The sequence below is a fragment of the Suillus paluster genome, assembly GCF_016628075.1.
Source record: "Suillus paluster strain FC165 chromosome Unknown EDB91scaffold_4, whole genome shotgun sequence".
In the NCBI taxonomy this organism is placed as follows: Eukaryota; Fungi; Basidiomycota; class Agaricomycetes; order Boletales; family Suillaceae; genus Suillus; species Suillus paluster.
Window position 1 is genome coordinate 931875 of NW_024537564.1, and position 26851 is coordinate 958725.

The 26851-nt window shown below is 47.0% G+C and overlaps 5 protein-coding genes across 5 annotated transcripts; 3 read left to right on the top strand and 2 right to left on the bottom strand.

The window, feature by feature from the left end:
* Window positions 1–35: 35 nt before the first annotated feature.
* Window positions 36–1002, top strand: EDB91DRAFT_1044326 (uncharacterized protein; the record flags this gene model as incomplete). The annotated part of the gene is made up of 5 exons (XM_041313120.1): window positions 36–380; window positions 433–512; window positions 562–656; window positions 713–834; window positions 883–1002. The coding sequence occupies 5 exons, from the start codon at window positions 36–38 to the stop codon at window positions 1000–1002; spliced, it is 762 nt and encodes a 253-aa protein (XP_041182677.1).
* EDB91DRAFT_526124 (rRNA processing/ribosome biogenesis-domain-containing protein) lies at window positions 975–3718 on the bottom strand. Its single transcript, XM_041327587.1, has 10 exons — window positions 3396–3718; window positions 3173–3343; window positions 2844–3120; window positions 2679–2793; window positions 2545–2632; window positions 2395–2495; window positions 2265–2342; window positions 1929–2215; window positions 1627–1880; window positions 975–1571 (listed from the first exon to the last, which is right to left on the bottom strand). Exons 1-10 carry the CDS (start codon window positions 3681–3683, stop codon window positions 1107–1109), a joined length of 2124 nt encoding a protein of 707 aa, XP_041182678.1. The 5' UTR covers window positions 3684–3718; the 3' UTR covers window positions 975–1106.
* A 98-nt stretch (window positions 3719–3816) lies between these two features.
* On the top strand, window positions 3817–7433 carry EDB91DRAFT_526241 (exocyst complex component Sec10-domain-containing protein). The gene is made up of 14 exons (XM_041327589.1): window positions 3817–3918; window positions 3973–4269; window positions 4322–4391; window positions 4440–4648; window positions 4698–4796; window positions 4847–4968; window positions 5020–5194; window positions 5246–5608; window positions 5660–5946; window positions 5999–6076; window positions 6124–6359; window positions 6413–6623; window positions 6677–6739; window positions 6795–7433. Exons 1-14 carry the CDS (start codon window positions 3856–3858, stop codon window positions 7213–7215), a joined length of 2694 nt encoding a protein of 897 aa, XP_041182679.1. The 5' UTR covers window positions 3817–3855; the 3' UTR covers window positions 7216–7433.
* Window positions 7434–7486: 53 nt separating this feature from the next.
* Window positions 7487–9239, bottom strand: EDB91DRAFT_526231 (uncharacterized protein). The gene is made up of 7 exons (XM_041327588.1): window positions 8811–9239; window positions 8497–8755; window positions 8355–8440; window positions 8241–8299; window positions 8179–8185; window positions 8088–8120; window positions 7487–8030 (listed from the first exon to the last, which is right to left on the bottom strand). Exons 1-7 carry the CDS (start codon window positions 8839–8841, stop codon window positions 7651–7653), a joined length of 855 nt encoding a protein of 284 aa, XP_041182680.1. The 5' UTR covers window positions 8842–9239; the 3' UTR covers window positions 7487–7650.
* Window positions 9240–9958: 719 nt separating this feature from the next.
* Window positions 9959–10867, top strand: EDB91DRAFT_1044842 (uncharacterized protein; the record flags this gene model as incomplete). The annotated part of the gene is made up of 1 exon (XM_041313148.1): window positions 9959–10867. The coding sequence occupies one exon, from the start codon at window positions 9959–9961 to the stop codon at window positions 10865–10867; it is 909 nt and encodes a 302-aa protein (XP_041182681.1).
* Window positions 10868–26851: the final 15984 nt, after the last annotated feature.

Sequence of the window (26851 nt, forward strand, 5' to 3'; positions counted from 1 at the left end):
GACGTTCAATTTCAAGGTTGCTACGTACACTTGCCATGATTCCTTCCAACTTTGAGCCAGAGCCTCCTGCTTTCGTCTTTGAAAGGGCTCACACCAATGTCCATCAATTCCTGTTCGCTTTTCCAGATGAAAAGAAAATGCCCAATGCGCGTCAAATACAACTGCGGCGCTTGCATGATATTATGAATATCAGCGTGCAGCGAGACGATCTTCCCCGTGCCAGACGTGCTTGGTCCATCCTAGCCAGATGTAAAGAGATAGATTGGAGAGCGATGTGGAGGCTGGGCATCACTTTGCTTGAAATCGATGTCTGCGTCATGGGGAGTAATCCACGCAAGATAGATTATCTACGGACTATGTTACTCCAACTTCCGGAGGAGGTATGTCTCAATTTACTATCCTTACAATCGCGACGAAGTTAGATGACGCTAGCGAGAACGCATTCTTGCTGAATTAGTCCACCATTATATTCTTGGTGGCAGGTACAGAGATGCACTCGACGAACTTGAGTTGTAGGTGGCTTTATCTATCGCCGAAAACCGTGATCTGATGTTGCAACAGTTACCTCCCTTCATTCCCTTATCGTGACAATCCAGTACTCCACGTCTATGCAGGTTTGTTGTGTATTTTCGTTGCTCAGCCTCCAGAATCAATTGGTCAGTTTTAGAAGTTTCGGTTATTCTGGCATATCGATCTTAGGTCCTTGATCCAGGTGCTAATGGGGTCGAGGAAACCACCTATGATAGCAACTCTTTGAGTCGCGCTCAGATCTTTCTTGAACGTGCAAAGGCATTGGATCCCCATAACATCGTGGCAAGCGAATTTTTGCACAAGGTATGGTGTCGTCTGATTCCTTCCAACCGAAGAACTTACCTTCGTCAGTTACATTATATCTCTCAAGGACCAGCATTACATTCTTTCGCCAGCCATGATTCTGAAGATGAAACTCATAGCAAAGGTTGTCAGCCATCGCAACCAAAGCGGAGGAGAAGTAATTCTTGATGGTACCCATCCAATAGGTCACAGGCGAATGTAAGGTTGTATCCCACTATCAACCATCTGAGTCCGACTCCATATCGATAGCCGGCATCGCTTCCTCTTCCTCGTCATCGTCCAACGCCACTGGGATAGATCCGAGGTTCTACCGTGAGAGGAACAAGTTCCGTTGACGGCAGCAGAGATTTTGCTGGCTGTCGACTTGGTATCGCTGAAGGGACATCAGCAGAATGTTTTGTTGGTGCTGCTGTAATCGGAGATGTCGTTTTTGGGCTGGCCAGCACCGGAGGTGATATAGAGACTGGTGCAGGAGCTGTTGTTTTTGGTGTCGGCATAGGCAAATGCGTCGGTACCGGTTGGGTCGCCACGATAGGGTCTGCCGTGATATCCATGACGCTTGCATCATATACCGTAGCCAAGGCAAGTGATGTACGAGCAGCAAGCTCTTCATTGCTTTCCTCGGCGCGGAATAGAGATAGCGCTTCTACATGAGGAAGCGGGCGGACTAATGGTGGACACCGAGGATGGAGAAGAATATCAACTTCTTGTTGCACTTGGAGTTTTGTTTGCATGGTCTGCAAGCAAATCTATCGTCATGTTGGTGGAAAAGAAATGATAAACATTGCCTACATGTTCATCGCCTTCCGTCACAGTTGATTTAAGAACCAAACCAAGGCTTCTGCTCATCGCACTCGTCGTCCCTCGAGCTAGCTCTAGGCACATTCCGTTCACTTTTGCATGTACTAAACCGTGCAGATGAACGTCATGAGACAAAGAGGGACGTGACATGGATGGCAAGGACAGCGACAAGGATAACAGGACACGGCAGACCAGGGAGCGAACAGCGGGTTGCAACTCAGCGCCTCGCATTGTAACCTGTAGTGCTAGTGGGCGATCAGCGACTGGGTTGGCTGGTCCCGACTTGAACTCACCGTCTAGAGCACAAAGAATAGCCTCTTCCTCGGCGATCGATGAACAAATGACGTCTTTTGATAGTCTAAACACCTCGTCTCCTTCATAATCTCGTCTGCGTTTCCTGCCTTTTTTTCTCTGTCCAGAATTCGTTTCGCTTGGGTGTGCATCAGACTGGGTTGATAGCAGTGGCATGAGAGAAAGCATAATGGCTTTGACGAGCCTCGTGGAGCTAAGCTCGCCGCTGGGAGGGAAACTATTGCTCAGTAAAGCTTGAATGCATTTGAGCAGTCGACATCGTCGCTCTCTAAAGCATACGTAGGTCATTACTTCAGGTTGTAGTTTCAGTGACGTACGGTTGAAGGTTTTGTTCGAGATGATACGTTATCATGACAACTAGCCGAGACACGTATGGTGTTAGTCGATGCTGAATGCTAAATCAAGGCCGTCATTTGGGATGCAGAATAAAAAATATGTTTTACCAACGTTTTCGCAAGGCAACAGAGCAGGTCACATGCAGAACTCTGCAACTCTGGCACAATAGCAAGCTCCAGGGCTCTGACTGTTGCGTCAATGTGGCCTTCTTTCTAGCACTTCGTTGACAAAACATTCGCAAAGAAAAAATACAAAAAATACCTCATCATCAGCAGTGCAAGCTAGCAGGAATAAACAGAACTCCATTGTACGTCCTATAGGCACTTGGACTGGCCTTTGAACGGTTGTCCTGTACTTGTGTGAGTGCGTTCTTTCATCGTATTCAGTATATTCACCTCAGCAAACTGCAGAGCGCTACAACACTGCATTTCAATCTGTCGAGATTGAGGGCGATAGCTAGCGCTGGATCATCGACTGATAGTCCGCTAGAAGGTAGCGGGGTATTCGTTACTGTGTGAAAGATCAATAAGATATTCATACGTCAGATATCGGGATCTTGCCTGGAAATGTAGTTCTGAGACCCATCGAAGAAGCCCAGAGACACTGAAGGGTCTCATCCACAGACTTCTTCCACAAGTTTGCTGCCCCAACCTTGCCTCCGGTATAATGAAGAACAGCATATAGGCTTGCTGCGCTATGGAGCAGCAATTTATTCGTGCATTGTGGTGCAGAGCCATTAAGGATTCGATGGCACATATCTGTGATAGAGGGACTCGAGGCTCTATTTAATGAAGGATACAAAATAACCATGTCCTTCAATGTGTCAATCGCTAGAGCCTGATGTATTGATTTCAGACTCCTGTTCATTTCATGAACATCATGCACCCACTTTGAGTTCGTAATCTGCAGCCTTTTCGACGATAGATGCTAGCGCCTGGCTAAATTTTGGAACGGTAGGAGTGGCCAGTTGCCTTTGGAACTCTGGCACGTCGGTTGCCGCGCTGAGTACATGTCGAAGGTATCTTATTGAAGCCTTGAGCAATGGAAGAGGTTCAGGTTTCTTGAGTAATACATTAGGCATCTGAACATCAAGATAAATGCATCTCACAAACTGTAAGGATGGACATCGCGAGTCCTGCCCAGCTCTGAGCATACTCTGTCATCGTAGCCTTGGATAGCGACGAAGTACGGTATGCAATGCACATGCCAGCCCACCGGGCTCCGGCATCTTTTGAATGAATCAAGGAAGTCACGCGGGATGTCCATTTCTGAAGATGAGGCGAAGGAGACAGGGAATCCTCTGATAGAGTTGACAGCACAAAGGACAGATGTAAAACTGAAGACGCATCCGAGGCTAATTGTAGCTGAAGCAGTGATTTCAGCGGATGGGGAGACGCCATTGCTTAGGAAATGGAAAGAGCAGGGCAAGAAGAACGCAATACCAATAAACTTTGAAAAGATTGCTTTGAGATTGTATTACTAAATTTGGGCAGACACTTTAGCTTTCAACAATAGTAAACAGGTTCCACTACGCTTCGGCTAGTCAACGTCTTGGTAAGTACAAGTTGCAACATGCAGCATTTTGGCGACCTCGATCCGGCCACTGAGGAACAACTACGTATCAACAATTTTGAGGTGCATAAATTGTTTACACTGCATGCCACTGTGCTGATGGTCGATGTTGAGTAGGGCAAATTCGATGTTAAAGAATTCGTTGGATCCATATCTGAGAGACTAATCACGCAATCGAAGGCAAGCCCTGGACGTACGCGTGTGTGTACTCTCATTTTAACAATGTCTCACTTCTTCCTGCTTTGCCTAGCATTCGATCCCAAGCCGTTCATACGAACATTCGAAGCGGTTGTGGACAAGTTGATCAGTGTGCGCAAGGATGTCCAGACTAAGACGGAGCAGATGGAAAAGAGCGTCCGAGTAGCAGAAAGAGAGTACTCGAAGAAGATGGCAGACCTGAACCGAGGATTTGAAGTACGTTTCCCTGCGCAGTCTGTAGGTTGTCCTGGTTGACCATCATACTCAGGCTGTTGGGTCATCCTTCTCGACAATGGAAAGCAAGATGAATGACGTTGGACGCACTGCAGTCCGAATAGGTGGCTTCCACCAACATGTCCAATACTCTTGTTAACTTTCGACATCAGGTGAACAGCTGGAATCCATTCACATTGAACGCCAGAGAGCCCAGGCCGCCCATGACCTCATCAATTACTACAACCAATTTTCGCGCGGGGATACTTCACGTTTGGATGCTTTGAAGAAAGAAGGTCGAGAAGGCCGAAGCCAAGTTGCCGTTATATTGCGTCGACTCACGACCGTGGCTCGAGAGGTCGATCTTCCCAGTGCAGACAAGGTATTACTTACTGTCCTTTCCTCCATCCAGTGATAAAACAGAAATTCAGACCCGAGAGACAATTGACAAATACTGCGAGAAGTTCGAGAAAGACATGATATATCTGTTTGACCGATGCTACCGAAAGGGAGACCCGAAGATGATGCATGTGTGTTTCTTTGTCTTCGGTGTGTTATAAGGATCTAACATTTCGTTAAGCATTGCGCACAAACATTATTGGATTTTAATGGTGGTGCATCTTGTGTTCAGATTTATGTTAATCAACACGATTTCTTCATGAATAAGGTTCGCGACACTGCAAACCACAATGACGACCTACTGTACGTTCTCCATCAGCTTCAGAATGCTTATTCTTACAATTACACGCAAAGGTGGAATACTGTGTCCAAACCGGACGAAAGCCCGCCTAAAACAGAATCAGGCCTCGCAGAGTTGTTCGGAGAAATACGAGCGACTGTTGCGCAGGAATCACAGATTGTCCAGGCAGTATTCCCAAACCCACCAATTGTCATGCAGGTTTTCCTGCAGCGTGTTTTTGCTCAGTCTGTGAGACAGCGGATCTTTTATATAACAATGATAGTTTCTGATTTTCTGCAGATTCAACAATACATGGAGCAGCTATTGACCAAAGGCTCTTCTCTCTCTGATTTGGCTTACCTGCGGATCTTACAACTGGTGCATAACCAGACATCCAACCTGGTCGAAGACCTGAAAGCTCACGAGCTCCCATCTCTAACCCCCAGCAAGTCATCTCTGGAAGTAACAGAGTTTCGTAGGGTTCTCTCTGGTGCACTTACAGCTTCTGGAACGTCGACGACATCCGTTGTGAGCGCCATGCTAGAAAATGCGATGGCAGAACTTTTTGTACCATATATTGAGGGTCAGAAATATCTTGACAGAGAGAGCAAGAGTCTCGGCGAACTTTACGCGGGGCTTCTTGTGAATTTCACTCGATATCATGTAAGTATTTAATGTCTTTGCTGCAGAACGTGCTCATCTATTGTAACGCAGATGAGAATGCAGAAAGGAAAGTCCTCGATGTTTGACCGTATGGTGGACAGGCTCGGAGCTGCTGCCGCAAATACTACGACGTCTGGTGGTTCGAGCACATCTGCACAGGCGGCAGCGCTAATTATGCGATATGGAGGCATAAGCTCAGAAAGAATGCAGGACAAGAGCTTAGAAGACACCGTGCGGGAAGAAGATGGTTTGCTGAGCATTGACGTTGCGGAGAAGATGCTTAAGTGGCATGCGGAAGCTGTTGGGAGATGTGTGGAGCTCACATCCCAGAACGACGTGTCAGTTCCGTGTTGCAGTACATAATACCTGGCATCGCTCACATCCCTGCAGCCCCAAGAACACATTTACTCTCCTGAGAGTGTTGGCGGAAGCCATCAGCGCCGCGTATCTGGAAACTGCAATAGATTCGTGAGTGTTTTGCGAACTGTAATGGCATATCTAATCCTGTCGCGTAGAGCGATCGCTCGTCTTGAAATTGCTGACCCGAAGCTCGAACCGAGTCTACAGCCACTCGAAGTATTGCGCTCAGTAGACCTCATATGCCATCTGTGGCAACAATATACCAATATGGCACTGTTTCCGCTAGCAGCGTCATCCGTCACTACTCGGCGTGAAATGACCATCTTCAACAACCAGACTGTCAGCAGGACCGAAGGAGCGGCAAATACGTTGATACAACGTGTCACAGATGGCAAGTCCTTCACCCCGCCCGTCAATTCGTGTTAACCCTCGTGCAACATCCAGCCATAATATGTTGGCTTTCTCTGCAGCTCTCGAAACAAAAGAAGAATGACTTCAAACCACGGAATGACGACCTCTCATTTGCTCGTGTCAACACAGAACCTTGCGTAGCTTGTTGCGAAATGCTCGAGAAAGTGAGAGATGCGGCGGTACAGAATGTTAGCGGTAAGAACAGGGAGGCTTTTCTCACCGAAATAGGTGTATCCTTCCACAGGTCTGCTACAGCCGTTTGAAAGTCATCCATATGATGCTCAACAGGTCTCTTAGTCTACTACTTGATCATCTCCGCAAATTTCCTGTTAGCGCAACAGGAGGATTAATGCTTGCCAAGTAAGGGTCTTTACAATATCATGCTCCCCACTACCAACATCAATTCAACTTGCAGAGACCTCAAGTCGTACCAAGATACGGTGGCATCCTTCAATATCCCCGCTCTGCACGAACGATTCGAGTTCATCAGACAACTCGGCAATGTCTTTCTCGTGCGCCCTGAGATCCTCAAATCTTATATCACAGAAAATTACCTCGGACGTATCGATTCCGCACTGCTCAAGCCCTATCTTGCGCAACGAAGTGACTGGGGCCAGTTCGAGACTCGCTTCAACGAGAATGTCGATGCGGAGGATGTTGCAACAGACATTACTTCCAAGGGGCTTAAAGATCGATTCAAGATGGCGAGATTGGGCATGATGGTGAAGGACCTTGAAGGTCTGAAGCTCGGCGAGGGTATTTCCATGGGTATCCCCAGCGGATTTACCGGGAGCTTTTCCATAGGTGGACGGGGATTGAATAACAACAGTGCTTAGGTGTAGTATACTTCTGCTGCGTGGGATATCCCCTTGATCTACCTGCTCTACTCTACATTGATGTTGGAAGGCCACTAAAGCGAGATGGTGGCACATCGACTCTAGCATACATTACACTTAGGGGTCAGATTCGCCCCCAGCCCCCTACGTCAAAACTCACTCCAAACGCGAGTCGTTACAGCAATACAGACGTGCCGCACAGCGGCCCAAAGTGGAAGGGGATCTAAACGTATTCTAGATAGCTCACCCCCCCAATTTAAAACTCCACGACGACGCTTACCATCCACACCTCACAATTTTAAGTTACAGTACTATAAACCTGCGGTTTGGAAAGCGTTTCCAAATTGTGGCGAAGTGCGAAGGCGACACTCCGATTTTTTTGAAATCAAAATCTAGGATTCTAAATGCTCCGGGAAGTCCGAAATCGTGCCCAAGTCATGCTATATCAACCCCTCTGACAACGTCATTCCAGTCGTCAAGGTGTTTTAGAACCTTGGCGCACTTATATCTAATGTCGGCCTCCGCGTCCCTGCCTAGCACAAGATACAGAGGCCATTCTCGGCCTGCGGCACAGCCCTCTCCTTTCACCACATCTACAACGATGCTCATAGCTTTGTCCGGGTCGCCTGGTTGTCTCCCAGCAGGCTTGGAGAAGTTCACGCTTCCGTCAGCACGTTGCTCGTCATAATCCGGGATAGGATTGGAGCAGTCCCACTGGTGACTGTAGATGTTCTCGGTACGGAACGCCCCTGGCTCCACGAGCAACACCCGGATGTTGAATGGCTTCAGCTCAAGCGCCAGTGTTTCACTCATGGCTAGTGAAGCCAAGTAATTAACTCATTCCGGATTTATTAGGTCGCAGGTTTACTCACCATGTACAGCGGCTTTGCTCGAAGCATAAAATCCTGGGAAGAAAACGGGTAAGTGGTTTGCCATTTTTACTCGCCAAAATATCGTTATTACCAAGACCCTACATATCAGAGTGAGCTTCAACTGGTTGGATGCAGTAGCCTGAAGTTATTTACTCTGATTTCCGGCCTCCATGCACTCCTACTGCCGATGACCACAACTGTGCCATTGCGTTCTTTAAAACGTCATCCAGCAAGGGAGAGATTTGAATCCTTGCGATAAACACTCACTCTTTCTCATGTGGGGGAGTGCTGCATTGCAAACATTGAACGTCCCGAAAAGATTTGTTTGAAACTGGCGGAGCATGTGCGAGGCGCTGTATGTGTATAAACATGAACAATATTCACAGAGCTCGCGGGTTGGCGTGCATACCCTCCCTCTTCGAGAAGCGCAGGCAGTCCGTTGCCTGCATTATTCACCAAGACATCGATACCATGCCATACACGAGCAGCATGATCTATTCGCGCTTTGATTTCCTCTGTGCTAGCATTTACATCGAGCTTCATGAGATGAAGGTCTGGGTGCTTGGGGAAATCCTCGATTTTGCTCAATGTACGAGCCGTCGCAATAACACGATCCCCTCTTGCAAGCGCAAGGCCCACAAGACGACGACCAAAGCCAGATGATGTCCCTGTAATGAAGTGTGATACTAGATGTAACGATTTATTGTGAACGAGGATACGTACCAGTAATCAACCAGACTTTTTGGCCCAACATGAGGATATTCCGTGACGCCAACGGGTATTCAATGGAATGGGGAATACCAGAGTCATTAATTGAGCCCTACGATTGTCTTTTGAATTGAGAGCCGGCCCGGTGATTTCCAGTATTTAGGTGATGCGTGCGAGGGCGTTGAAAAACATAGGTGTCATGCCGTCATTGGAACGAGACAACTAGATGGTCCATCCGTGTCAACGCCCACGGGGTAGCACGGGGTAACCGTTTCCAATTTCTGTGCCGCAAAAAAATCGTTCCAACACCTCCTTCGACTTGATACATATAAAGATAAGCTGCAGCTTTTCGTGGGACACGTATTCGTTGCATGTTGAGTACCACATGCAAGCTCAACGCTCAGCGCTGCCTGCGAGTGATGGCCGCCATTTGAAGTGGGCCATATTAGGAAACTCAAGCTTTCGGGTCATTTTCGTGTGATTTGAGTCTCCTTCTACTTACTTACCTTGGTACTACGGTCTATTTCCTAGAGAACCCTGGATACCGCACTTAGTACAAAGTTTGGGTCCGCATTACAATGCACCGGTAGCGCCCAGAGGAGTCTCACTCGTGCCAACATGGTCCGAAGCACTGCGCCTCCGGGGAAGACTGCCAGCATGTCATGGATCCCCAAAAAGGTCAGAGAGTTGTCACACCTTTGGTCGCCAGTTGATTTGCAATGACGTGTCATTAATATGCTGGTGGATGACGGTATGTTTTGTTTGAAGTGCACAGATTTAGTTGGACTTATATGTAGTAAGTAATTATAATATCAGTTTGACACTCGATTGGTGGACAATAGGATGCAGATGCGTACGTGACATGGCAGCCACTTGCGCACTGAACGCTGGACAAATGCAAATGCATATTTCACCATGATGACGAAGCTTCCGTTGCAGATTCATTGTCACTCTATGACGAAGCGAGGCACGAGCGAAATCTTAGAGTTTGGTCTTTGGTCGAGCGGAAGTAGCCGTCGGCTCTTGTTTCGGCTCTACCACTAGCAAAGCCGTCGACATAGCTGTCATCGAGCTCTTTTCTTTTCTTCAAACTAATATGCCTTTCCTTTACTTAAATCTCTCGAATTTAAAACCATTCCTTTACCATCTCTTTAATCCCCAACATGGCCTGCATTGCATCGGATCCAGCGTTGGACATCAAACCTGACTTTGCGTCTATAACTTTCCAAGGCATAAGAAACCGCATCATCGGAAACACACAGGTAACCCACGATGAAGCCGCCAACGAGCTCATCACGGGCTGGCGGCAAGACCGAGACATCCGCCTCGCAGCATGGACCCTGCAAGTAAACGAGCAAGCCCGGTTAACAGCAGAAGCAAACCAAGCGGAACACGAACGCGCTGAGCAAGAACGGCTTGCACAGGAGCAGGAAGCCGAAGATGAATGCCGAGAGGCCGAAAAGAAGAAACCAAAGATTAATGATTTTAAGGCAGGAGTTTCTGTTAATGATACTCTTACCCATCGCCCTTCTCAATATGCCATTCACAAGCTCAAGTCCTTCGAGTACGTCGAACTGTGGTACTTCAGCCCAGACGGCTGCAAGGACACTGCAGACGAAGCCAAATCTTCGGCAGATGGCACGTTCGGATTTACGAAAGTCGATGACTTCATAGCGTTAAAGGCAGTCGCTGCTTTCAAACCCTCGCGCAAGGCCATCCAAGACCATAGTCTTGAGTGGAGGCAGTTCAACATGGCGAAGAATAGCTTTCTGTTATACATCAATAAACTGAACTGGCCGGAGAAGCACCAACGCGCTATCACCATGTTCTTCATGAATGTTGTCTCCCACCCACAACGCGCTGAACCCTTGGGTGAACGTGCTCTACTCCTCTACGCTGCCTGTGTCCGCTGGGACTGGCATGACACCCTTACCCTGGACAATGCCTTCGACATCAGCGTTTTCAACACCACGCTGTTGAAAAACTTGACCAAAGAAGTTTGGAACAAATCGCGCATTGAAAGCCTGACTGGAGGTACATACCCCTCCTCGATTAAAATTTTCGAATTCTGATCATCTTTCTCGTCACTCCCCTGCCACAAAAACACACTACCACCACTTCCACTTATGCTCCCACCAACACTTCCGCTTCCTCTTCCCCCACCGCTTCCACTCACACCCTGCTCCATCGCTTCCTGCTTCCCCTACAATGCTCCCGCTCCCGACCCCATCCCTGCTGCTACTGCTTCCCATTTCTTCCTTAAAACACCGTCCCTGGTCCCTCCTACCCCACTTCCCTCACTGAATCAAACCCCGCTCCCTCAACCCAGCTCCAGCTAGCAATGTCAGCCCAACAGAAAATGCGGGACTCACAGACTCTGTCCCAGCGCCACCAATCTCGCATACCACCTCGTCAGACGCGCTCCTGCTCTCGTTCTCCCACTCGAAACACCTCAGGACGCCTGCCGCCTCGCGCCCCCTCCCCCAGTTGCAATCGGCCCCGACAAGACAACAAACAAATGGGACAAGATAAGCAGTCTTTTCAGAGCAGCGCAGCCCCGACTGGCCTTCACACCTGCACTTTATGCCTCTGGCCGATTCGCACACAATGTCCACAAGTGCAAGAGCGAGTTCCTATGGGACAACAAGACACCAACCTCCTGCCGAAGAAGCCCAGAGGGACGCCTCGTCAACACCCAAGGCTTACAGTTATGCTACGACTGGCAACGCCCCAACAGCTGCTCAAGCACCAGCAAAGATCACATCCACGATTGCTCTGGATGTGGAAGCTCGGATCACGGCACTCAAAAGTGTCCTCGAGGCCAGGAAGCTTAGCGCTCTCACACCGTACTACACCAATGCCTGGTGCCTTTTACTTATTAAATCCGGACTCATTTCTACATACCCAAACATACCTCATTCATTACAGTATGGCTTTACTGGTAGCATACCTCCCATCACATCTACTTACATTCCACCTAATAATCCGTCCATCGATGAACACGCTGATGCTTTTGCCTCAATCCTTGATTGAGAATTTAGCTCTGGACAGTACCTGGGCCCTCTCTCGCAAGCCGAAGTTGAGGCGCTCATCGGACCATTCCAAACTGCGCTGCTATCTATTATTCCCAAGCCAGGGAAACCCGGTAAATTCCGCATCATCCAAAACTTATCGCATAACTCTTCCTCTCTTATACACCCCATATCCTCCATTAATTCCTCTATTGACTCAAACCTCTATCCCTGTACTTATGGTACATTTGCTACTATATGCTTACTGGTATGGCGCCTACCCCCAGGCTCTCAAGGAGCAACACGCGACGTGGCCGAGGCGTACAGAACAATTCCCCTCCACCCGTCCCAATATGCAGGTCTCGTCGTCCGCACAGGCAAGGACCTCTTCGCCATTGATATGAGCTTCTGCTTCGGCTGCTCCTCAGCAGCCGGATCTTATGGGGGACTTGCAGATGTGGGTGCTGATATCTTCCGCAGCGAAGGGATCGGCCCCCTGTCGAAGTGGGTCGACGACCACTTATTCTTCCGCATATTACTAGAGTACCTGGGTAAATACAATGAGCAGCGCAAAGCCTGGGCCCAGAGCATCCACGACCAGGCGGTTTATGCATAGATGGCGGTCGAAAGTGGTATCGAGGCGCCACTCTACCAAACGACCAGCCAGAAGAATATGACGAAGACTGCTGCTTTCCCCATCCTTGATCTATCCCAAAATTCAGCATGATCCACCAAAGATGCCAAATTCTCTTATTGCATGGACTGACATCAACTCCATATCTTCCAAGACAGGCACCCCGTGGGAGATCTCTAAGGACATTTCATTTCACTCCAGCTTGCCATTCACGGGCTTCACCTGGGATCTCAACAACTGCACCATCGAGATCCCAGACAGCAAAAAGAAGAAATACCTGGAAGCCATATTGGCATGGGAATCCCAACCCTGCCACGTCCTACTCGAAGTACAGAAACTTCACGGCAAGTTACTTCACGCTTTGCTCGTCATTCCTGCAGGTAGAGCCTACATCACTGAATTGGAAGCCATGCTCTCCATTTTCAGTGCCCGTCCTCTCGTGCCTCATACCCCACCTAGAAATTGTGCTGCCGACCTCAGATGGTGGTCCACGACTCTTCGCCAACCTTCCATCAGCAGGCCCGTGCCGGTCTCCTGCATTGTCACCGACCCCAATGCCTTCTCTGATGCTAGCTCAGGTGTGGGCATTCGCAATTTGGATCAATGGATGGTGGTGCACCTGGCGTCTCTTACCAGGTTGGAAAGCCGACAGCCGTGACATTGGCTGGGCTGAAGCTGTCGGATTCGAGTTCCTCGTCCTCAGTATCATACAAGCCTCCCAACCCAACCTGGTCCCTTGCTTCAAGGTTTACGGAGACAACAGAGGAGTTGTGGAAGGATGGTGGAAGGGCCGCAGCCGCAACCGCCCCACCAACTCCGTCTTCAAGCATGTTCACAATGCCACTCAGTCTGCTTCATGTCACGTCCTTACACGCTATGTCCCTAGCGCTCTCAACCCTGCAGACGGCCCATCATGTGGAAGGTACCCTTCTTGCACCCTTCTTTTGCCCCCCATTCCTATCCCTCCCACTATCAGTGACTTCATCACAGACTTTGACGCCCCTCTACAACCAAGCGAGCGCACAAGTCACCGTCGCCCTATCGCGGTTCTCGCGCCCCCCAAAGCACGTCCTATCTGCCAAGACACTGAGCGAGCCCTCGAGAACCAAACACTCGAGCGGCAAGGAGAAGAGCTCTTCCAAATGTCGCAAGTATAGTATGTCCCCGCTCGTCCTGATAGAACATACAGATACCACTCACTAACCCGCACCAGCTTATCCACCTGATCTCAACCCGCTGCCCTCCGTTTTATGCCCGCATTGTGCAGCAAAGCACCACCTTCACCTCTGGGTTACACTCTCATCAAGGTCCAGACCTAGCTCCCTTGCAATGGATGACATAGCCCGCATCCAGGACGTAATGTGCCACACATGGGCCGAAAGCACCCACGAGTCATACGGCTCCAGCCTCCTCATATACCACGTATATTGTGATTCTCGCGCAATCCCAGAACTAGACTGTGCCCCCACCTCCTCAGTTCTCATTGCCGCTTTTATTGCCTTCGTAGCCGGCTCATACTCCGGAAAAACGATCTCAAACTATGTGATCGGTGTCCGAGCGTGGCACATCCTCCATGGCCTAGACTGGGCCATCAACGACGTGCAAATAGAAGCCCTACTCAAAGCTTCAGAGAACCTCACGCCTCATACTTCAAAACGCAAGAAATGACGGCCTTACACCGTCAAATTCATCTGTTCGCTCCACAACCAACTGAACCTAGACTCACCGTTGGACACTGCAGTCTTCAGCTGCCTGACAACCGCCTTCTACTGCACTGCTCGGCTAGGAGAGTTCACAATTCCTACCCTCCCTTCATTCAATGCAGAAATTCATGTTAAACCATCAGATATGTGCATCGAACGAGACCGCAACAACCTCGAAATGAGGGTCTTTCGCATTCCCTGCACGAAGACCTCTAGAGAAGGCGAAGACGTATCCTTCGCACGCCAGAACGGACCTTCAGATCCCGAACAGGCACTCCTCCAACATTTAGAAGTCAACAGACCTCCTCCTGGAGGGCCCCTGTTCGCATATCACTTCAAAGCCGGCCACCGCGCGTTAATGAAGCAGAAATTCATCAGCCGTCTAGCCCAAGCTGCCAGAGCAGGAGGAATGGATCCCCTGCAAGGTCATGGCATCCGCATAGGATCCACGCTCGAATATCTACTTCACAACATCCCCTTCGAAGTCATGAAAACGAAGGGACGTTGGGCTAGCGACACATTTCAGCTATATCTCCGAAAGCACGTGCAAATCATGGCGCCCTACATGCAAGCTATCCCAGACATTCACGAAGAATTCATTCATTTCTCAATGCCCAGCAACCCTTAGTACTTTGCTCTATGGTGAGTCCCCTCCCTCCTACTTTGACGGGTATCCACAGCTTCGCTGCGATGCGTCGTTGCGGACTCCTACTCATTTGGGAGATTCACAGCTCACCTCTTTTTCCTGGGCAGATCTCCAATCGGGGCTAGTCAGCACTACGCGCTTTCGCCCATTAGCTTAGCACTCATACCATGTCTTGTAGTTCCATCCCAAATATATTTGTTTCGCGAATATCCTCATTATAAAGCGATAGAGCGACAACCAAAGATTGTCACTCTATGACGAAGCGAGGCACGAGCGAAATCTTAGAGTTTGGTCTTTGGTCAAGTGGAAGAAGCTGTCGGCTCTTGTTTCCGCTCTACCACTAGCAAAGCCGTCGACATAGCTGTCGTCGAGCTCTTTTCTTTTCCCCACCCTCCACTCCCTATCACCATCGCCTAGCCAAAGCTCTTCGATGGTGCGGCTCACAATTATGTCGAACCGCTCTCATGGACTTGATCAACATAAATCTCCCAAATTAGAACTGTGTGAGGCTGGCTGCCCACCCTCGCAGCTCACCTCTTTTTCCTGGGCAGATCTCCGATTGGGGCCGGTCAGTGCTACATGCTTTTGCCCATTAGCTTAGCACTCGTACCATGTCTTGTAGTTCCGTCCCAAATATATTTGTTTCGCGAATATCCTCATTATAAAGCGATAGAGCGACAACCAAAGACCTGACAAATGGCAACTGACATGCGCTGTATCACGTGTTGAAGGATCAATAGGGGACCTCAAAGTTGGAGTCTGGACGCCCAATGCCCAAACGCCCAACCAGGTGACAAAAATGAGTATACCTAGAATAAATAGAAGTAAATACAAAGTAGCACAGTCACTTACCTAAACCTTATGGTGCGAAGCGCCGAAACCTTTGTGAATTGTTGATCATGCACTAAATCTCGTTACTTATTCCTAACCCTCAGCATTGCTAAACCTGCTAACCCCTAAACCTCGCCAGAGCTAAACCTTGTCATAATTTTTTATCATAGAAGTATGTATGTACTTAGTATGTTAGGAATAGTTTTTTAAATTCCACTAAATACCAAACAGAAAAATCATGCCTAAGCCTTGAAAAATATATTTTGACAATGTTTAGTCCTGGTGAGGTTTAGGGGTTAGCAGGTTTAGCAATGCTGAGGGTTAGGAATAAGTATTGAGGTTTAGTGTGTGCTCAACAATTCATGAAGGTTTCAGCACTTCGCGCCATAAGGTTTAGGTAACTGACTGTGCTACTTTGTATTTACTTCTATTTATTCTAGGTATACTCATTTTTGTCACGTGGTTGGGTGTTTGGGTGTTGGGCATGGGTGTTGGGCGTCCAACTTTGAGGGCTCCTAATGTGAATATTGATGCTGTCCATGACCTGCAGGCTGCAGCAAATCTCTTCAAGTACTCGTGCCTCATAACATCTTCGCTAACCCCTATGTCATGGCTGCTATATTCTTGGGAACACAACTCAGTGTTTGTTCAACTTTGTTTTTCTCGCAATGCAGACCAAATGCGAACTTTGCAAATTTCATATTCAAAGATGCAACCCAACAACATCCCGAAGTACAGGAAACACCTGGAAATTTCACCCTTGGCCTTACTCTTGGGAGCACAGATGGAGGTCTTGAGGCCTACATTGATGCTGATTGGGCTTCGCAGCCACATAGGTACTCAGTCTCAGGATACATCATTCTTCTCAATGTCAGACCAGTTGCCTGGAGCGCCTGCAAGCAGCCTATCATTGCCCTTTTGACTGCAGAAGCTGAGTATACCACCATAACCACTGTAGTGTGTGAAATCCTTTACTTACAGCTCCTCATCGACAAACTCTACCATCCAGTCAACCTACCCACTCCAGTCTATTGCAACAACCAAGCAGCCATAGTGCTAGCATCCAATGCTAAGTTCCACAGCCGCACGAAGCACATTGATATTCACCTCCACTTCATCCACAAGCATGTCAGGAATGGGACTTTCAAGCTCTTGTACTGCCCCATGGAGGAAAACATCACAGACACATTCACTGAAGCCCTCCCATGTCCACACCATCTGTTGAAGTCTGATGCATCAGGAGAGCTGGATGATGGACCGAACAAGATGTCAGGTTGATATTGCGAGTGCAACCACAGTATGTGACTGACAACACAATGATGTCAGGCATATGTTTGAATATACAAAGTGTCATTTTCTTAACTACAATATATTTTTCTGTCACTATGCTAAGTACTATAAAGCTATGTACCTTCATGTTCTAACATCTCAGTTCCTGTCAAGTGTCACAAATTCCAAATATGAACCATTTTTCATTTCTCGGTTTTCCTTCGGCTACTTCCAGTACCCAAACTGGTCACATGACTCCCAACCCTGTCACACCTTCACCTCTTCACATATCACCCATGGTTTCTCCAATTGGCTCCCCTACTCCATGGGCTAGAACAATCTCGCTTCCTAAAGAAGAACCGGTTGGAACTTGGGTTTCTGTTTAGTTGCTGTCTTACTCATTCGCTTATATATCATGAATCATACTTAGTCATCCGCAGTATCGTACGACTCTTTTCTCATTGGTTGATTTCTTTCAGACTCCTATTCAATGTTATGTATATAAGTAGGTTAGTTAGCGTAAGTACTCCTTAGACTTAACCTCTTCGTTCTCTACTGTTGTAGTAGGCCTAGATGTTCACGCTCAATACTATCCGTTCTCATCATCATCCTTGACCGAGTCCTAGTGGTTGTTGTCAGACTTTGCCATTCGGTGAACTCTGGTCATAACATTAGGTTAAGTCTATCTTACCACTCCGACTTGAACTTTATCCTGGACATCGCTGTTCACAATAAACTTCACTGTGCTATTCTGCTGAGATTTATCTCGCGGATTACGTTTAATTCAATCATCATTCCCCGACGCATTTTGTTATCTCAATCTCTTTACGTTAGTCTTTAGTAGAAGTGAACCAGGCCCTCGTCTTACTACAAGCTGCCAGTTCATAAGGATCAGTGACATTTAGGTCCTTTTTCTGCACATCTGCAGTTAGGCCCAAAACCCTGCCAACTGTACGCTACAATATCTGCTTTCTACATAACAGAACGGCACTTGCAACAGTCCTCTCACTGTCTAAATACTTTATGATAGGAACCAAGGGTGCTAAAAGTAGACCCAAAGTTCACCGCGTCTTTTGCGAACTCCTCTTGAGTTCTACATAGGTTGACGAACCACTACACGCGCTGCATTTGCACCTTTGTCATCATTGCCCCGCCGTACAGATCCTGCCTAGTCGAGGCTAGGGCTTTCGCACTTCACAACAACGTTTCCTGTCTGGATTCCCATTGCTCCTTCTTCCATGTCCGAGAATCTAGGAGAAACTGGGATCAATGTTTCAGAGGATACGGAAGTAGCATCGGTGCCGACAGCGATACCAAGAGTATCAACTCCTTCCAGGGGTGCAATCCAATCCCCACACCCGCAAGGATGGATAAACCCATTAGGCCTGTTACCACCTGCAGAACAATCCACCACCCCAACCGAAGGCCCCTTTGTACCCTTCGCCATCTCTGGGCCCGGGCAGAGTACCATCACCCACCGGGACATTTCGCACGCAATCAATGCTGTTGTCACAGAAGAAAGAGAATACACCAGACGCCTGATAGATCACTTGCAGGAGCAGATCGACATTCTCAACGACGGCTTGGTAGTAGCCAACGACAAGAACACGGACCTGAGGGTCAGGGTGACGATCTCGGAGAATGCCTTGGCAATAGCAGAGAGTGCCATCACGGTTTTGCAGAGCTCATCTACAATGAAGATCCCAGGCTCTACATCTGGGACTTCAGGCTCTGATCTCAAAATGTCAAAACCAATGGACTTTACGGGCGAAAAGAACTCCATTGATGTTGACACCTTCCTCACCCAGCTCGCCATCTACTTCACTGGTTACCCTGGAGTGACAGAACAGCAGAAATGCACCTGTCTCATTTCCTTTTGCCGGGGTGCTGCAGCCAAGTGGGCAGAAAGCATTACCCCCATAGCACTTAGCGGCAAGCCCGGGTCCTATGCCAGCATCGTCAGCGACATGAAGGTCATGTGGACCGTCGTCAACAAAGAGGAGAAGGCAGTGAGAGAGTTGGAAGCTCTCTGACAAGGCAATTGTACAGTCAGGGAGTACATCTCCATCTTCTGTCAGAAGCTTGCTTTCTGTCACTTCTCTGATTATGAATTGATGCGCAAACTCCACTTTGGATTTGACCAACGAGTTAAAAACTACTTGGCCAATATCCACCCTAACAGGAAAGACACCCTGGAGGGATTGATCAGGGAGGCGCTTCTAATCGGACAAAACCTCGAGGAGCTTGACAACGAGAGGAAGATGAACTTCAACCCTCGATGACCTTGGCAAGGTGCCGCCGCGGCACCCGCACCAGCTGGAGCACCCAAGACCACGTCACAGGGAGGAAACACCATGGACGTTGATGCAACCAAGACAGGAGGTAGACCCCGACCTCAAGGACAACCGGGAGGTGTTTTCAAGTGCTACCGCTGCGGAGAAGAAGGGCATATGGCCCATAACTGCACGGGAAAGCCCCTTGACAAGGGCAAAGGACCAGCTGTCCGCGCCAGCAAGGTGGAAGAAGTTCCAGCAGTGAAACCACTCACACTGGAAGATATTAACCGCATCATCAACAAGAGGATCTGCCTCTCCAGCATGTATAACCCAGCGAAGAAAGAGGAACAAAAGGGTTTTTAGGAGGATCGAAGTTGACTGCAAACTTAGATCAGAACAATTGTTTTTCCATTCTCGGTGACTCGGTGATTATGTTTGCAGAAGTATCAGAAGTTTGTTCTGGGAATAAACAAGACCATTTCTACTTGCCAGTTACGTTGGAAGGGAAACATAAGAAAGCAGCTGTCAAAGCTCTAGTGGACTGTGGAGCGACAAACCTCTTCATCAGTGAAAAGTTTGTCAAGAAGAATCAAGTCCAGACCAAGCAGTTGTTGCAAGCAATGTCGATTCGTAATATTGATGAAACAGACAATTCCGCCAGACCAATTACAAGTTATGCAGATTTGAAGCTCACGATAGGGGATCATGAGGAAGAAGTAGCCTTTCTGATCACAGATCTAGGAACCGATGATGTCATCATTGGAATAGATTGGCTGCGATACCACAACCCTAGTATCAATTGGAATGCAGGGAAGGTGGCATTAGACCGTTGCCCGGTTAAATGTCAAGAAGCCAAGGTCAAGGACAAAAAGACCAAGGCAAAGAAGCGAAGAGCCATGAACTCTTTGATCCTTTTGGTGTTGCCCGATTTGATACCAGCAGAAGATGAAGAAGATGAGGATATCGAGGAAGCCTCTATCCATCATCAGGTTCAGTCGAACAGCCTCAGCTCTAAAATGCAAGGACATGTGGGTACTATACCTGTCAGGCTTGAGGATGAAGAACAATCGGACCTTGCTACTACTGTTGGTCAGAAGGTACAGATCAAGGAAGTTGAGGATGAAGATTCACCACAGAATGTGTGGATCAGGTACAAAAGCTCAGTCGTGTCAGAGTTAGCGCAGCAAGAGGAGAAGAAGAAGGAAAAGAAGCCCATAGAAGAAATGGTGCCAGACTGGCTCCATGACTACCTTAAGGTCTTCTCCGAAGAAGAGTCTACTCGATTCCCCGAGTCCAAGAAATGGGATTATAAAGTAGATCTCAAGGACCCTAATGATCTTCCTCCCAATGCGAAAGCATATCCCTTGTCCCCCACCGAAAATGACGCATGTGAGAAGTGGCTCAAGCAAGAGTATGATTTGGGACAACTGAGAGATTCCGAATCTCCAGTAGCAGCTCCTTTCTTCTTTGTTGCTAAGAAGGACGGAAAGCTCAGACCTGTCATGGACTATCGGAGGTTGAATGAGAAAACCATCCGAAATGCATACCCCCTCCCTCGCTCTCAGGACCTTATCGATCATCTCTCTGGTGCAAAGCTTTTTTCGAAAATGGACGTTCAATGGGGCTATAATAATATTAGAATGAAGGAAGGAGACCAGTGGAAGGCCACCTTCAAAACTCCTTTTGGACACCATGAACCAGTCATCATGTACTTCAGCATGACGAACTCCCCAGCTACCTTCCAAACTATGATGGACCAAATCTTCCAAGATCTGAAGGAAGGCAAGGTCGTTGTAGTCTACATTGACGACATCTTGGTCTTCACCAACGATGATGTAGAGAAACATCGGAAGGTGGTGCGCAAGGTACTACAGAGACTGCAGGACAATGACCTCTACCTCAAACCGGAGAAGTGTTCTTTTGAGAAGAAGGAAGTGGAGTTTCTCGGTTTGATCATCAAGGATGGACATGTCTCTATGGATCCGGTCAAGGTTAAAGGAGTTCAGGAATGGCCCACTCCTACCTGTGTCAAGGACATTCAGCAATTCATGGGATTTGTGAACTTTTATTGTTGATTCATTCTTGGTTTCTCGAACATTGCCAGACCCATGAATGAGCTCATTAGAAAGAATGTACCATGGGAATGGACGGACAAGCAAGAAAAGGCCTTCAGAACCCTCAAAGACAATTTCTCTTCTGCACCAGTGCTAGTTATGCCAGATGCAAATAAAAAACAGAAGATAGAGAGCGATGCATCAGACTACGCTACTGGTGGCGTACTTTCTCAGTTGGAAGAAGACGGACTATGGCACCCAGTAGCCTTTTTCAGCAAATCAATGCAGGATGCAGAGCGTAATTATGACATTCATGACAAAGAACTTTTAGCTATCATCCGTGCATTGGAGGAGTGGAGGCATTATGTGCAGGGCACACCTCATCCGGTAGAGATCTGGACAGACCATAAAAACCTCGAGTACTTCATGACAAGCCAAAAGTTAACTCGTAGACAGGCAAGATGGTCCTTGTTCCTTGCAGAGTACAACTTCACTCTGCAACACAAACCGGGAAAGGTTAACGACACTGCCGATGCTCTGTCCAGGAGGCCAGACCACAGAGGGGGGGTAGAAAACGACAATTCTGATCGTGTGCTTTTAAAACCCGAGTTTTTCCATATTAAAGCCACAAAAAGAGGTCAGATTCTGATAGAAGGAGAACATTCGCTGTTAAAGCATATCAGAAACTGCACTGATTTGGGTCCAGAAGTCCGAAATGCTATCGAAACCCTGAAGAAGGCCCCTGTGCAGTTGAGAAGAGGATTGGAAGAGTGGAATACGGAGGATGGACTCATTCTGTTCAGAGGATTGGTCTACGTGCCCAATAACAAGGAAATATGTTGCTCAATGCTAGAGATCTTCCATGACTTGCCTGCAGCAGGACACATGGGATGTGCCAAGACCCTTGAACTTGTCTTGCGGAACTATTGGTGGCCTCAGATGCAGAAGTGGGTCAATGACTACGTAGATGGATGTGATCAATGCAAGCAAACGAAGGTGCTACCGTCAAAACCCCACGGACCTTTGAAGCCAAACAAGATTCCAGAAGGGCCATGGCAAACCATTAGCTGTGACCTCATCACCGATCTACCCATCTCCCAGGGCAAAGACAGTATTTTGGTAGTCATTGATTGTTTCACAAAGCAAGCGCATCTTGCTCCGACCACCAAAGATGTTAATTCCAAGGGAATTGCAGACTTATTTCTCAATCATGTATGGAAGTTGCACGGAACACCGAAGAAGGTGATCTCAGATAGGGGAACACAGTTTGTGTCCAAATTCATGCAGGAAGTCTTGAAAAGACTAGGAACCAAGTGGTCCATGTCGACAGCATATCACCCACAAACTGACGGACAGACAGAACAGGTCAATCAAGAAATCGAACAGTACCTATGACTCTTCACATCCTATCATCAGTCTGATTGGGTTTCTTGGCTTCCAATTGCTGAGTTCATGCATAAAAATTCCGTAACGGTCACTGGACATTCCCCATTCAAATGTGTCTATGGTTACAACCCCGAATTCACGATTTCCCCTAACTCTTCCAACATGATTCCCCAAGCCGATCAGAGATTAGCCGAGATGAAGGAGGTGCAAGAAGAGAGGAAGGCGATGCTAGAAATAGCGAACGATCGAATGAAGCGCTTTTATGATCATAAGGTAAAAGACACACCAGAGTTCAAACCAGGCGACAAGGTATGGTTAGATGCGACAAATATCAAACAATGTTGTCCGAGCCAGAAGTTGTCTGACCACTGTCTTGGACCATTCAAAATCGAAGAGAAGACTGGCGAGCTAACCTACAAGTTAAAGCTCCCTAGTAAATATCGCATTCATCCGGTCTTCCATGTATCGTTGCTTACCCCGCATCAAACCTCTCAACTTGTTGACCGCCCACCGCAAACGTGTCCACCTCCAGAGATTGTGGACCAAGTCCCAGAATATGAAGCAGAGCAAATATTGCAAAGCCGCCTATACAGACACAAGTTGCAGTATTTAGTAAAATGGAAAGGATATGCAGTAGAAGAAGCAACATGGCAGTCAGAGGAAGATGTGAAGAATGCGCCGCTCATAGTAGCTGACTTTTATGTGGAAAACCCCAATGTGATTAAATCGGCGCGGATCTCCACTTCAATTTTGACAACCCCTGATTTCCTCGAATGGAGACAGAAAAATATACGACCATCTTACATTCGCGAGGACGCTCATCTTAGAAAGGGGGTAATGTCACGAATTTCAAATATGAACCATTTTTCATTTCTTGGTTTTCCTTCAGCTACTTCCAGTACCCGAACCGGTCATGTGACTCCCAACCCTGTCACACCTTCACCTCTTCACATATCACCCATGGTTTCTCCAATTGGCTCCCCTACTCCATGGGCTAGAACAATCTCGCTTCCTAAAGAAGAACCGGTTGGAACTTGGGTTTCTGTTTAGTTGCTGTCTTACTCATTCGCTTATATATCATGAGTCATACTTAGTCATCCGCAGTATCGTACGACTCTTTTCTCATTGGTTGATTTCTTTCAGACTCCTATTCAATGTTATGTATATAAGTAGGTTAGTTAGCGTAAGTACTCCTTAGACTTAACCTCTTCGTTCTCTACTGTTGTAGTAGGCCTAGATGTTCACGCTCAATACTATCCGTTCTCATCATCATCCTTGACCGAGTCCTAGTGGTTGTTGTCAGACTTTGCCATTCAGTGAACTCTGGTCATAACATTAAGCAACTGAGATGTACATTATGTTTTTCCCTCTTACTATACACAATCTAACATACTCATAGAATATTCTTACTAGCTCCCATGTTTCGCATTGTCGTTCGGCTAACATAACCATACCCCGGTGTCCCAGTTGCATCTCCAGGTGCATGAATGCCCTGAGAAATGCATACCCTCTCTCACAATCCCAAGATTTGATTGATCATCTCACCAGTGCAAGCCTCTTTTTGAAAATGGATGTTCAATGGGGATACAATAATATTAGAATGAAAGAAGGAGACCAATGGAAGGCCACCTTCAAACTCCTTTTGGACATCATGAACCAGTCATAATGTACTTCGGCTTAATGAACCCTCCTGCTACCTTTCAAACTACAGTGACTCAAAAGGTAATGCACAGCATGTCCAATTTGAGTAATCTTCACTGTTCTCCTCGTCCTGCTCAGATTGTGTCAAGAAAGTATGCTCCATAGAGAGCTCTAGGTCCATAGTTACTAGTAATGTAAAGAAAAAATTATGTACTGCAATATATGAGCTGTAAAAGAGTGATTAAAATGAAGAGTACAGTGCAATTCATTTTTGGGTGTAGCAGGTCTAGGAGAAGAATGAATGTAGTGAGTGCAAATCAAAAGACAATGCTACAAAACTTTCTAATACTTGGTATGACCCCCTTTGGCATCAAGAAGAGCTCAAATGTGCCCTGGCATGCTTTCATACAACCAGGTGATGTAGTCCTCCTCAATGTTACCCCATTCCTCCACTAAAGCCTCCCATAACTCAGTGCAGTTCTGCAGCAGTGGTGTGCAAATGTGAACACAACAATCCAAATGGTCCCAAACATGCTCAATAATGCTAATATCTGGACTATTTGGGGGCCAGTCCAGTGTGTCAACCTTCTTTTTCTGGAACCACTCTTGTGCCAGTTTTGAAGTATGCTTTGGATTGTTGTCTTGCTGAAAATAAATCTTTGTTTTGTTGATTTCGAGGTTATAGAGGTCCTGAGGAAGTCGTTGTTAAGGATCTCAACATATAGTGCAGCATCCATGTTGCCATCAATGCAGGAAATCTGGCCTAAACCTTCAGCCATGATGCACCCCCAAACCATCACATTTCCACCACCATGCTTCACCACTTTTTTCATGTACTGTGCATCAAACTCTTCTCCTGGCCTCCTCCAGCACCATGAAAAGCCATCTGACCCAAAGAGATTGGATTTGGACTCATCTGAGAATATAACTGCCTTCCAATTGTCTGCTGACCAATTAGTGTGAGCTTTTGCCCACTCTAGCCGCTTCTGCTTGTGGGCTTTGGTCAAAAGTGGCTTCATGTGGCGAATGTAAGCATTGAGGCCACATGTCTGAAGTCTCATTTGGATGGTCAGGGCATTGATGTCTAGGAAATATTTCCTTTATAGGTCAGCAACATCATGTGCCTTGGTATGTGCCAGCACATGGACTGCAACACAAATGTCACTTGGTTTAAACTTGTGAGGTCGACCTGGCTTTGGTTTGACATTGTAGAAGGCTTCACTTTTGGCATACTGTTTGATGATATGGACAACAGTTGTGTGATGCAGGCCAAACTTTTCAACAATTTGTGCTTCATGCATACCAGCTGCTTTATCTTGGCAAATGCAAGCCTTTGTTGTAGGAGTAGAATATCCTGGCATGGATGGATGCAGAGGTCTCAGGATGAGTATGCAAGTGTTGTGGGCACATTCGTAGTTGAGAAAATTGCAGTGGGGGCACTCTTTTGTAATTCACACCACACTAAAATATAAAATGCACAGCACCTTTCTTACAAATGCCTGTGCAGTCTCTTCAAAAAAACCTTGTTCCACTGAAAGCCTAGACATAAATCACTATATTAGAGTACTTAGTACAACAACTGATGCAATTTCAATGAAGTATGAGGAGGAAAGGTAGTAATTCTAAATTTGTGCATTACCTTTTTGAGTCACTGTATGATGGACCAGATATTCCAAAATCTCAAAGAAGGGAAGGTCATTGTAGTCTACATTAACAATATTTTGGTTTTCACCAATAACAATGTAGAGAAACATAGAAAGGTGGTACTCAAAGTACTACAGAGACTCAAGGACAATGACCTTTATCTCAAACCAGAAAAATGCTCCTTTGAGAAGAAAGAAGTGAAGTTTCTGTGACGACTCTTCAACAATAATAGTCTCAAAGCGATCAGACCAGGACTCAAACAACAACAAACAAGGAATAGGGAGAAGAGTCAAACAGAGAGGTGAGCGATGGACATCAGATAGATTCCTACAGAAGGTACAAGAGGTTCAGACTAGGGAACTACTGACTACTAACTAGGTTTTATATACTACTGAGAACCGTGCATGGACCAAGACAAGAAAGGTAATTAACTAAATAGGGAGGCAAGAGAAGTATCAGGCATAAGGGTTTGTAATCAGAAGGAACATATAGATAGTAGAGATCTAAATTGTAATGGAAGAGAAGAGATGGAGATTAAATGAAGATCTATCTTAGATGGAGATCCAAGATCCAATGGGAGGAAGGTGTTATGACCAGTGTTCACTGAATGGTAAAGGCAAGCACACAACCACTAGGACTTGGTCACAGATGATTAATAAAGCAAGGATAGGATTGAACATGAACATCTAAGGCCTACTACAAGTGTAGAGAATGAAGAGGTTAAGTCTAAGGAGTACTTACACTAACTTACCTACTTATATACATAACATTGAATAGGAGATATCTGAGTATGAATCAAATCAGCCAATGAGAAAAGAGTTGTACGATACTGCAGATGACATAGCATGATGTCATGATATATAAGTGATGAGATCATAAACGGAGATTAAACAATAGGAAGCGAGATTGTTCTAGCCCATGGAGTAGGGGAATCAATTGGAGATACAATGGGTGATATGTG

What these genes read in the sequence shown, in the direction of transcription:
- EDB91DRAFT_526124 (XM_041327587.1), bottom strand. Translation starts at nt 3,683, where the DNA reads ATGGCGTCTCCCCATCCGCTGAAATCACTGCTTCAGCTACAATTAGCC. An exon ending in CTCTGTTGCCTTGCGAAAAC is followed by an intron (nt 2,343 to 2,394) that starts GTTGGTAAAACA and finishes GCCTTGATTTAG; the next exon opens with CATTCAGCATCGACTAACAC. An exon ending in TATTCTTTGTGCTCTAGACG is followed by an intron (nt 1,881 to 1,928) that starts GTGAGTTCAAGT and finishes ATCGCCCACTAG; the next exon opens with CACTACAGGTTACAATGCGA.
- EDB91DRAFT_526241 (XM_041327589.1), top strand. Translation starts at nt 3,856, where the DNA reads ATGCAGCATTTTGGCGACCTCGATCCGGCCACTGAGGAACAACTACGT. An exon ending in AACCACAATGACGACCTACT is followed by an intron (nt 4,969 to 5,019) that starts GTACGTTCTCCA and finishes TTACACGCAAAG; the next exon opens with GTGGAATACTGTGTCCAAAC. An exon ending in ATAGGTGTATCCTTCCACAG is followed by an intron (nt 6,624 to 6,676) that starts GTCTGCTACAGC and finishes CAGGTCTCTTAG; the next exon opens with TCTACTACTTGATCATCTCC.
- EDB91DRAFT_526231 (XM_041327588.1), bottom strand. Translation starts at nt 8,841, where the DNA reads ATGTTGGGCCAAAAAGTCTGGTTGATTACTG. An exon ending in GCGCTTCTCGAAGAGGGAGG is followed by an intron (nt 8,441 to 8,496) that starts GTATGCACGCCA and finishes ATACACATACAG; the next exon opens with CGCCTCGCACATGCTCCGCC. An exon ending in ACTCCCCCACATGAGAAAGA is followed by an intron (nt 8,300 to 8,354) that starts GTGAGTGTTTAT and finishes GACGTTTTAAAG; the next exon opens with AACGCAATGGCACAGTTGTG.